The sequence below is a fragment of the Macaca fascicularis genome, chromosome 6 (genome assembly GCF_037993035.2).
Source record: "Macaca fascicularis isolate 582-1 chromosome 6, T2T-MFA8v1.1".
Classification (NCBI taxonomy): Eukaryota; Metazoa; Chordata; class Mammalia; order Primates; family Cercopithecidae; genus Macaca; species Macaca fascicularis.
Genome location: NC_088380.1, coordinates 145,847,616 through 145,859,487, shown reverse-complemented (window position 1 = coordinate 145,859,487; position 11,872 = coordinate 145,847,616). Strand labels below are relative to the sequence as shown.

The 11,872-nt window shown below is 44.2% G+C and overlaps 1 protein-coding gene across 1 annotated transcript in view; it reads right to left on the bottom strand.

Moving 5' to 3' along the window:
• The window catches only part of PAIP2 (poly(A) binding protein interacting protein 2), a 29,179-nt gene that overhangs the window by 5,499 nt on the left and 11,808 nt on the right, over window positions 1-11,872 (bottom strand). The window contains exon 2 of the mRNA XM_045394944.2: window positions 589-752. Coding sequence (XP_045250879.1) covers window positions 589-726 — 138 coding nt within the window. The 5' untranslated portion in view covers window positions 727-752. The remainder of the gene's footprint in view (window positions 1-588; window positions 753-11,872) is intronic.

Sequence of the window (11,872 nt, the reverse complement as noted above, 5' to 3'; positions counted from 1 at the left end):
GGCTTAAAATATCTTGAACTAAACCATTTAAAGGCACAAGGTCACACTTTCTTTTCTGCTTCTGTGCTAAGGAAAAAAATGCTTACCATAATGACCTGCGAAGATCTGTTTAGGGTTTTTCTGTTTTTACTTTTATTAGTAGAACATTCTTTTTTCCATTGAGAGTGGCAGGGAAGAAGTAAAAAGAGATGCCTGTCTCTTTTTTCTGTGCCTGTCTACTCCTGACTCCTAAATTCTCTTGACTTTCACAGCAATCTGACTGGTGTATCTGACAGGCGTAAGGCAGTGGTTTCCAAATCTGATTGCTCACTGGAACCATCTGGGAGCTTTGAAAAAGTTTTCCAGGCTCCACCCTCATCCTCCTGATTCAGAATCTCTAGGGTGGGACCCTGAAACAAGCTCCCCAGGTTATTTCCATAAGCAGTTAAGCCTGGTAGTAATCAGCAGCCAAATAAGTAGGAGTGGTGGCACATCAGTCTACATACTTCATACATAAAGGACAAGATAAACACATTTCACGGACAAGTACAATCATATTGAGGGCCGGAATGGACTATGAAAAAGAACATGTTTGTACAAAAAACTAACTTGTCTGTTGAATTCTTCTTCATTTTCCATCCACATGTACTCTGCAAATGGATTGTCATCTTCATGAGAATGACCGTTAATAATCACATCTTCATTGATGATGCTTGGGCTAGTACTGCTGCGACTTGGATCTTTCATGGCTGATGTTGGTTGTCGTTTTTAACCTTAAAAGAACAACAACACAGTTAATTTACTTACTTATTCAGGGTTTTTTCTTTTTGAGACAAGGTTTCACTCCATCCAGGCTGGAGTGCAGTGGTGTGATCATGGCTCACCACAGCCTTGATCTCTTGCCTCAGCCTCCCAAGTAACTGGGACTACAGGTGTGCACCACCACACCACCCAGCTGAATTTTTTTTATTTTTTGTAGAAACAAGGTCTGTGTTACCCAGGCTGGTCTCGAATTTCTGGGCTCAAGTGATCCTCCCCACCTCAACCTCTCAAAGTGCTGGGATTATATGCATGCGCCACCGGGCCCAGCTGATTCTTTCAGTTCTTAATGAGCATCTGTTTATTAGCAGGCATCATGAATAGGTGTTAGAGGCAGATGATACACGGTAAGTTGCACAATTGGAAAGCTTCATATTTTTTTTCCAAATGATTTTAATGTTTTAATAGGAGAGGATAGCTAAAACATCTAATGTTTTCCTTTTTGTTGTTTTTTTTTTTTTTTGAGATGGAGTTTCACTCTGTCACCAAGGCTGGAATGCACTGGCATGATCTTGGTTCATTGCCACCTCAACTGCCCAGGTTTAAGCAATTCTCCCACCTCAGCCTCCCAAGTAGCTGGGATTACAGGCACGTGCTACCATGCCCAGCTAATTTTTTGTATCTTTAGTAGAGACAGAGTTTCACCATGTTGGCCAGGCTGGTCTTGAACTCCTGACCTCAGATGATCTGCCTGCCTTGGCCTCCCAAAGTGCTGGGATTACAGGTGTGCACCACCGTGCCTGGCCACAGCTAATGTTTTCTGATAACAGTAAATGAAGTACATCAGTTGCTTACATGGGACTCTCCAAACCATCCAATTTATATTTTATATTACATATCACTTGCTTTATAAAGCAAGCATGGTCGGCCGGGCACAGTGGCTCATGTCTATAATTCCGACACTTTGGGAGGCCTGGGCAGGTGAATCATTTAAGGTCAGGAGTTTGAGACCAGCCTAACATGGTGAAACCCTGTCTCTACTAAAAATATAAAACAGCACTTTGGGAGGCCGAGGCGGGTGGATCACCTGAGGTCGGGAGTTCAAGACCAGCTTGACCAACACGGGGAATCCCCGTCTCTACTAAAACTACAAAATTAGCTGGGGTGGTGGTGCATGCCTGTAATCCCAGCTACTCGGGAGGCTGAGGCAGGAGAATCGCTTGAACCTGGGAGGCAGACGTTGTGGTGAGCCGAGATCAAGCCATTGCACTCCAGCCTGGGCAAAAAGAGTGAAACTCCATCTCAAAAAAAAAAAAAAAAAACAACTAAAAATGAAAAAATTAGCTGGGCATGGTGGCACATGCCTATAGTCCCAGCTACTCAGGAGGCTGAGGTGGGAGAATCACTTGAACCCAGGAGGTGGAGGTTGCAGTGAGCCGAGATCGCACCACTGCACTCCAGCCCAGGCAACAGAGTGAAACTCCACCTCGAACAACCACCACCACCACCGCCGCCGCCGCCAAACACAGTCTGGAAGACTGAGGCATCAAGTCATCAAGTGATTAAATGATGAAGAGCAAATTCAATTTTTAAAAACTGACTTCAAAAAGTCCAGGGATTGAAAGTGAAAACAGATTTTTTTTTTGAGACAGAGTCTTGCTCTGTCGCCCAGGCTGGAGTGCAGTGGTGTGATCTTGGCTCACTGCAAGCTCTGCCTCCCAGGTTCACGCCATTCTCCTGCCTCAGCCTCCCGAGTAGCTGGGACTACAGGCGTCTGCCACCAGGCCCGGCTAATTTTTTGTACTGTTTTAGTAGAGACGGGTTTTCACTGTGTTAGCCAGGATGGTCTCGATCTCCTGACCTCGTGATCTGCCCGCCTTGGCCTCCCAAAGTGCTGGGATTACACACGTGAGCCACCATGCCTGGCCTAAAACTAACAGATTTTTAATAACCTCTCAGGTTCTTCAGGTATAGTTCTGATCTCTCCTTCATAGCCCATTCTGTGTCTGCTTTTTCTCTAGGTCCATGTCAAGTTCTGCCATGTCTGGATTTCCTCACTGTACAGTGAGTTTCAGGCATCTAGTATCTTTTTTTTTTTTTTTGAGACAGGGTCTCATTGTGTCACCTAGACTGGAGTGCAGCAACCTCCGCCTCCCAGGCTCAAGCAATTCTCCTGCCTCAGCCTCCAGAGTAGCTGGGATTAGAGGCGTGTGCCATTATCACCCAGCTAACTTTTGTATTTTTGTAGAGACTGGGTTTCACCATGTTGGCCAGGCTAGTCTTGAACTCAAGACCTCAAATGATCCACCTGTCTCGGCCTCCCAAAGTGCTGGGATTACATGCATGAGCCATCGCGCCCAGCCCAGTCCAGTATCTTTTCATCTGAGTATAAGTTGTATCAAATATAAGCCTGATGTCTTATACTACTCAATAGCTGATAACATGATCTAACCTAATTGATACATTGCAGGCTAAATATTTGAAGCACAAGGTTTCACATTCTAAAATATTCCAATTCATTAAGTTTGAAATCGCTAAAAATAGGTTTACATAAAACAATTCACCTGTACATAAACTCAAGCAGTATTGTGACTTGTGCCAAAGAAAGGTCTAATGAGGTCTGCTTAGTTCAAATTTATCATAATCAAGTAAAATACTAAATCTAAAATCTCCTACTGGAAATATATGTATTTTTTTTCCCTCTGGGATACATTTCAGGGAAAAGACTAGTCCTATGTGTGTTGCCTGGCCCTTTAAATTTTATGGATTTACCCTTAAGAGGACATAAGCGTAATAAAAATCCAGAGCTGTTCATGTAATATGACAAATACTAGATACGAATGACAATAGGATCACAGTGGTGAAAATTTTAATTGTTGAGAGGTCATCAACTAAAAATTTCTGGGAACTTCTGTACTAGCTATATTATGTATGTCTACAAAAGAAACGCAGGCCGGGCTCTGTGGCTTACTCCAGTAATTCCAGCATTTTGGGAGGCCAAAGCAGCCGGATTGCTTGAGCCCAAGAGTTCGAAACCAGCCTGGGCAACATAGTGAACCCCATCTATGTACTACAAATACAAAAAATTAGCTGGATGTGGTGGTGCATGCCTATAATCCCAACTATCTGGGAGGCTGAGGCAAGAGAATCACTGGAACCTGGAAGGCAGAGGTTGCAGAGAGGCGAGATCACACCACGGCATTTCAGCCTGGGCAAGAAAGCAAGACCCTGTCTCCAAAAAAGAAAAAAAAAAAAAAAGAAAAAAAGAAAGGCAGACAGAAACAAGCTGGGCACGGCTCCCGCCTGTAATCCCAGCACTTTGGGAGGTTGACAGGGGTGGATCGCTTGAGCCCAGGAGTTTGAGACCAGCCTGGGCAATATGGCAAAGCCAGGTCAGTGGTGCATGCCTGCAGTCCCACTTGGGAGGCCAAGGTAGGAGGATCTCCTGAGCCTGGGAGGTAAAGGTGGCAGTGAGCTGAGATAGTGCCACTGCACTCCAGCCTGGGCGGCAGAGCAAGACCCTGTCTCGAAAAACAACAATGCAACGAAACAAAAGAAAGGCAGAAACAGACTCAGAGTTATGTGCTACGGTGATGGTAGAAAGAAAACATGAGGCTGGGCGCAGTGGCTCACGCCTCTAATCCCAGCACTTTGGGAGGCCAAGGTGGGTGGATCACGAGGTCAGGAGTTCAAGACCAGCCTGACCAACAGGGTGAAACTCTGTCTCTTCTAAAAAAATACAAAAATCAGCTGGACATGGTGGCGCATGCCTGTAATCCCAGCTACTCGGAAGGCTGAGGCAGGAGAATCGCTTGATCCCGGGAGGTAGAGGTTGCAGTGAGCCAAGATTGCGCCATTGCACTCCAGCCTGGGTGACAGAGCGAGACTGTGTCAAAAAGAAAAAAAAGAAAAGAAAATGATAGTATGATTTGTTAGGAAATTGAGGCACTTTAGCAGACAAGACAGAAAAAAGACAATGAATATTATTTTTATCATTAAACTTGGATGAAAAACTGTTTTGATAGCAAGTCTTGACTAAATAATCAGTTCCTCTAAAGAAAAAAAGGCGGCTAGGTGTGGTGGCTCACGCCTGTAATCCCAGCACTTTGGGAGGCCAAGGCGGGCGGATCACGAGGTCAGGAGTTCAAGACCAGCCTGGCCAATATGGTGAAACCCCATCTACTAATAATTAGCTGGATGTGGTGGCGCATGCCTGTAATCCCAGCTACTGGGGAGGCTGAGGCAGGAGAATCACTTGAACCTGGGAGGTGGAAGTTGCAGTGTGCCAAGATTGTGCCACTGCACTCTCCAGCCTGGGAGACAGAGTAAGACTCTGTCTTAAAAAAAAAACTTAGCTGGGTGTGGTGGTTTACGCCTGTGGTCCCAGATACTCAAGAGGGTGAGGTGGGAGGATCACATGAGCCCGAGGTTAAGGCTGCAGACAGCCATGATCGCACGCCACTGCATTCCAGCCTGGGCAACAGAGCAAGACCTCATCTCAAAAAAAGAATTTACTATTTTAAAGTGTTTGATTCAGTGGTTTTAAAACCACCACCACTACCTAATTCCAGAACATTTTTGCCACCCCAAAAAGAAACTCCATACCCATCTGTAGTCACTATTTCCCAAGGCCCCCAACAGCAGGCAACCACTAGTCAGTCTACTGTCTGTCTCTATAGATTTGCCTATTCTGAACATTGCATATAAATGGAATCATAAAATATGTGTCCTCTTCTCATGTCTGGCTTCTTTCACTTACTACAATGTTTTCAAGGTTCACCTATGTTGTAGCAGGTATCAGCATTTCATTCCTTTTAATTGCAAATAATATTCCATTATATGGAGATACACATTTTGTTTATTTACTGTGATTAATGAACATCTGCGGTTGTTTCCACTTTCTGGAAATATTACACATAAATATTGCTATTATCGCTATTTATGTACAAGTTTTTATATGAGCATGTTTTCAGTTCTCTTGAACCCAGTGTGTTCAATGCTAGTCAGTCTTTTAGCTATACATTTTCTTTTTTTTTTTTTTGAGATGGAGTCTCACTCTGTCACCCAGGCTGGAGTGCAGTGGCATGATCTCGGCTCACTGCAACTTCCGCCTCCCTGGTTCAAGTGATTCTCCTGCCTCAGCCTCCTGAGTAGCTGGGATTACAGGCGTGCACCACGCCCTGCTAAGTTATGTATTTTTAGTAGAGGCGGGGTTTCATCATGTTGGTCAGGCTGATCTCGAACTCCTGACCTCGTGATCCGCCCGCCTCTGCCTCCCAAAGTGCTGGGATTACAGGCGTGAACCACCACTCCGGGCCTCAGCTATACATTTTCAACTGTGACAGAAACAATGAGCAAAAAAGGTGGCTGACTCCCTCCCTACCACCAGACACAATCCTCACTCCAAATCCTTTTCCCAAAAGTAAGCACTGCTAATATTGTATACATTTTTCTTAAAAAGTAAACACATATTCAACAATAGTATTGTATTTAAGGGCCTTACAGTCATCATCTATTTAATACTCACAAAAGTCCTGTGGTTGTAGGGATTATGGCCAAATTCATTTCCATGACAAAGAACTAAGTCTTAAGTAACTTGTTCCAGGTTACACAACTACTGAACAGTGGAGTTGAAATTCAAGTCAAGTAGCCTGACTCTAAAACATGCACCAGGGCCCAGCACTTTGGGAGTCTGAGGTGGATCTCCAGACCCAGCTGTTCAAAACCAGCAGGGGCAACATAGCGAGACCCCTATCTCTACAAAACTACTAAAAAGAACTGCCAATGCAATGACAAACTTCCAAAGAAATGCTTAAGAAAAAAAAAAAAAAGTTCAATTCTGGTAAAATACCTCTGTGGTATTTTAAACTACCCTGGTGCCATCTCCCACTTGGAGCTTGGTAAGCCTTGAAGACAACAGCCTGTGTTCTTGGTACAAGTTGGAGGTAGCAATATAAATATTATTTTTATTTTTTTTGAGACGGAGTCTTGCTCTGTTGCCCAGGCTGGGGTGTAGTGGCATAATCTCAGCTCACTGCAACCTCTGCCTCCCAGGTTCAAGTGATTCTCCTTCCTCAGCCTCACGAGTAGCTGGGACTACAGGCACGTGCCACTGCGCCCAGCTAATGCTTGTATTTTTAGTACAGACGTGGTTTCACCTTGTTGGCCAGGATGGTCTCGATCTCTTGACCTCGTGATCCGCCAGCCTCAAGCTCCCAGAGTGTTTGGATTACAGGCGTGAGCCACAGCGCCTGGCTGCAATATAGTATTAACAAAGAACTCTGGTTGTTTTGACCTGGCTCCCTGAAGGACTGGCTCAAGAGTTTGCTGTGGGGAGTGGGATGGGGCAGTAGCACACATATTTGTCAATAACAGTTAAGGGTAAATATAGTAGCAATAACAGGGCAAACAATCAACACAGTAAAAAGCCTGGGAAGAAAGGCTGGTGAAGGAGATGCTTTGAGAGTAAGAGCTTTGAAAAGCTCCCACATATTCTGGTAGTCCTAGAAAGCCATGGGCATGTCAGTGCTGAGCAGATATTCAGAAAAGACCTGAAAATGCCCTAAGTTTTCACCTCTGGCTGAATTTCAGGCTCTGCCCATGCAGCAAGCGAAGGCAAAGGCAGAGTTGTTGAAGGTGTGCCTCAACACATCCACAGGACCCATATGCCAAGACTAGGGGAGTTGCTTTTTGCTTCAAGGCATTTTAAAAAAATCTGTCAAATTACTAGCTGACCACTAAGCTAATGGAAGAGAGACTTCAATGGCCACACACACAAAAAGAATACAAATTTTACTAAACTCTTTCAGAAAAGGTACTAAAATGACAACTACAATAAGTGGCAACAAACCTGGGGAGAATCTAATTTCCAGAATCGCCACATTATATCATTCAAAATGTCATTTTTTTTTCCTTTTTTTTTTTTTTTGAGACGGAGTCTTGCACTGTCACTCAGGCTGAAGTGCAGTGGCTCGATCTCAGCTCATTGCAACCTCCACCTCCCAGGTTCAAGTGATTCTCCTGCCTCAGCATCCCGAGTCGCTGGGACCAGAGGCGCGTGCCAGCACACCTGGCTAATTTTCTGTATATTTTTAGTAGAGACGGGGTTTCACCATGTTGGCTAGGCTGGTCTCGAACTCCTGACATCAAATACTCCACCCACCTTGGCCTCTCTCTCAAAGTGTTGGGATTACAGGCGTGAGTCACCGTGCCCAGCCCACAATGTCATTTTCAACAAAAAGTATAAAACATGCAAAGAAAAAGTATGACTCATACACAGGCAAAAAATAAATTAATAGAAACTGTCCCCAAGGGAGCCCAGATATTAGATTAGACAAAGACTTTATTTATTTATTTATTATTTTTGAGGACGAGTTTTTTGCTTTTTTTGCTCAGGCTTGGCGTACAATGGCGTGATCTTGGCTCACTGCAACCTCCACCTCCTGGGTTCAAGTGATTCTCCTGCCTCAGCCTCCCGAGTAGCTGGGATTACAGGTGCACGCCACCACGCCTGGCTAATTTTTGTATTTTTAGTAGCGATGGGGTTTTGCCATGTTGGTCAGGCTAGTCTTTTTTTTTTTTTTTTTTCTTTTTTTTTTTGAGACGAGTCTGGCTCTGTCGCCCAGGCTGGAGTGCAGTGGCCAGATCTCAACTCACTGCAAGCTCCGCCTCCCGGGTTCACGCCATTCTCCTGCCTCAGCCTCCCGAGTAGCTGGGACTACAGGCGCCCGCCACCTCGCCCGGCTAGTTTTTTGTATTTTTAGTAGAGACGGGGTTTCACTGTGTTAGCCAGGATGGTCTCGATCTCCTGACCTCGTGATCCGCCCGTCTCGGCCTCCCAAAGTGCTGGGATTACAGGCGTGAGTCACTGCGCCCGGCCGGTCAGGCTAGTCTTGAACTCCTGACCTCGTGATCTGCCTGCCTCGGCCTCCCAAAGTGCTGGTATTACAGGCATGAGCCACCATGACCGGCCGACTTTATTTATTTAATGTATTGTTTTTGAGACAGAGTTTTGCTTTGTCACCCAGGCTGAAGTGCAATGGCATGATCTCAAGTTCATTGCCCCCTGGGTTCAAGTGATTCTCCTGCCTCAACCTGCCAAGTAGCTGGGATCACAGGCATCCACAACCATGTCTGGCTAATTTTTGTAGTTTTTAGTAGAGACGGGGTTTTCACCATGTTGACCAGCCTGGTCTCAAACTCCTGATCTCAGGTGCCTCCCAAAGTGCTGGGATTACAGGTGTGAGCCACCGCACCCAGCCTATTTATTTATTTATTTATTTTTTGAGACAGAGTCTCCCTGTGTTGCCCAGGCTGGAGTGCAGTGGCTTGATTTTGGCTCACTGCAACCTCCGCCTCCCAGGTTCAAGCGATTCTCCTTCCTCAGCCTCCCAAGTAGCTGGGATTACAGGCACCTGCCACCACACCCAGCTAATTTTTGTATTATTTTAGTAGAGACGGGGTTTCACCATGTTGGCCAGGCTGGTCTCGAACTCCTGACCTCAGGTGATCTGCCCGCATCAGCCTCCCAAAGTGCCACTGTGCCTGGCCAAAGACTTCAAATCAAGTATATTAAATACGTTAAAAGAGCTAAAGGAAACCATGTAGAAAAAAATAAAAGGAACCATAGAATGATGTCTCACCAAATAGAGAATATCAATAGAGACAAATAATGGGCTGCGGTGGCTCACGCCTGTAATCCCAGCACTTTGAGAGGCCAAGGCAGGCAGATACCTTACGTCAGGAGTTCGAGACCAGCCTGGACAACATGGTGAAACCCCGTCTCTACTAAAAATTCAAAAAATTTAGCCGGACATGGGGGTGAGTGCCTGTAATCCCAACTACTTGGGAGGCTGAGGCAGGAGAATAGTTTGTACCCAAGAAGTGGACACTGCAGTGAGCAGAGATCGTACCACTGCACTCCAGCCTGGGCAAGGCAACAAGAGTGAAAACTCTGTCTCCAAAATAAATAAATAAATAAATAAGTAAAATTAAAAAAAAAAAAAAAAAAGACAAATAGAAATTCTAGAGTTTAAAAGTACAACTGGGCCAGTCGTGGTGGCTCATACCTGTAATCCCAGCACTTTGGGACTCTGGGAGGCCGAGGTAGGAGGATCACAAGGTCAGGAGTTCAAGACCAGCCTGGCCAACATAGTGAAACCCCGTTTCTACTAAAAGTCCAAAATTTAGTCAGATGTGGTAGCACGTGCCTGTACTCCCAGCTACTCAGGAGGCTGAGCCAGGAGTATCGCTTGAACCAGGAGGTGGAGGTTGGAAGTCATAGTGAGCTGAGACCATGCCACTGCACTCCAGCCTGGGCAACAGAGCAAGACTCCATCTTAAAAAAAAAAAAAAAGGTACAACTGAAATGAAAAATTTACTAGAGGGGTTCAACAGCAGATATGAGCAGGGAGAAAAAAGAATCAGCGAATTTAAGGAAAGGTCAATTGAGATTTATCCAGTCTGAGAAGCAGAATGAGGAAATGAAGAAAAATGAACAGAACGTTGAGAGACCCAGGAGACATCGACTGTGCCAAAATTTATATAATGGAATTCCCAGAAGAGAATAGGTCAGAAACATTTGAAGAGATAACAGCCTAAAACTCCCCAAATTTGATAAAAAGACACAAATCTATGTATCTAAGAAGCCCAATTAACCCCAAGTAGGATAAATTCAATATGACCCATACCAATACACAATACAATCGAATTGTTGAAAGACAAAGAGGGCATCTTGAAAACATCAAGAGAAGCAACTCATTACATACAAGGGATCCTCAATAAGATTAACAGCTGATTTCTCACCAGAAACCATGGAGGTCAGAAGGTAACATATTCAAAATGCTGAAAGAAAAACAATCGAACCAAGAATTCTTTATCTGGCAAAACTACCCTTTCAAAAATGAAGGAGAAATTAAGTCATTCCCAGATAAGCAAAAATGGACAAAGTTTGTCACTAGTAGACCCGTCCTATAAGAAAAGCTAAAGTGAGTCGTGCAGGCTGAAAGAACTCAATAGACATTAAACTGAATCCACACAAAGTTAAAATGCCAGTAAAAGTAACTTATACAGGTAGACACAAAAGTCTGTAATAACATATTTTGGCTTATTACTCCTCTTTCTTTCTACATTATTTAAAAGACAAGGCTGGGCACAGTGGCTCATGCCTGTAATCCCAGTACTTTGGGAGGCCGAAGTAGGTGAATCACCTGAGGTCAGGAGATCGAGACCAGCCTGGCCAACATGGCGAAACCCCGTCTCTACTAAAAATACAAAAAAATTAGGTGGGTATGGTGGCAGGCACCTGTAATCTCAGCTACTCGGGAGACTGAGGCAGGAGAACTGCTGGAACCCAGGAGGCAAAGGGTACAGTGAGCCGAGACAGTGCCACTGCACTCCATCCCAGGCCAACAACATTGAGACTCTGTCTCACACACACACACAAAAAGACAAATGCATAATACAAGAATTATAAATCTATGTTAAAGGGCATACAATGTATAAACATGTATTTTGTAGTAACAAATTACAAAATACATGTAATTGTTTTGTAATTACAAATGTAATAATGGTGGGGGACACTAAGCTATAGTCTTTTGGATACACTTGAAACTAAGCTGATATTAACGCAAACTGAATTGTTACAAACTAAGATGTTAATTATAATCTCCAGGGTAACCCTTAAGAAAATAATACACAATAAAAATATGTACAACAGCTGGGGTATATTATCATCCTATTCAGAAAAAGCCAGAAACAAATGGCTTCAATATCCCAAGAGTCAATAAACTCAAACCTATATATGTTGAGGGTCTTCCCTGGCTGAGAGAATGCCTTTTTCCAGAACAAAAATAATTAAAACTTAGAAGAAATGCTGGACACACAAAAGAAGGAACTAATTTGCTTGAATGACCTTTAAGGACCAAAAGCACGTAATGACTTAACAATATAGTAAAAAAACAAACTCTAGTACAAATAAGTCACAGAGGAAAACAAAAACACAAAACTGAGAAGTCGACTATAGTTATCTGTTACTTTTGTTTTTTTTGAGACGGAGTTTCGCTCTTGTTGCCCAGGCTGGAGTGCAATGGTGCGATCTCAGCTCACCACAACCTCCACCTCCCGGGTTCAAGGG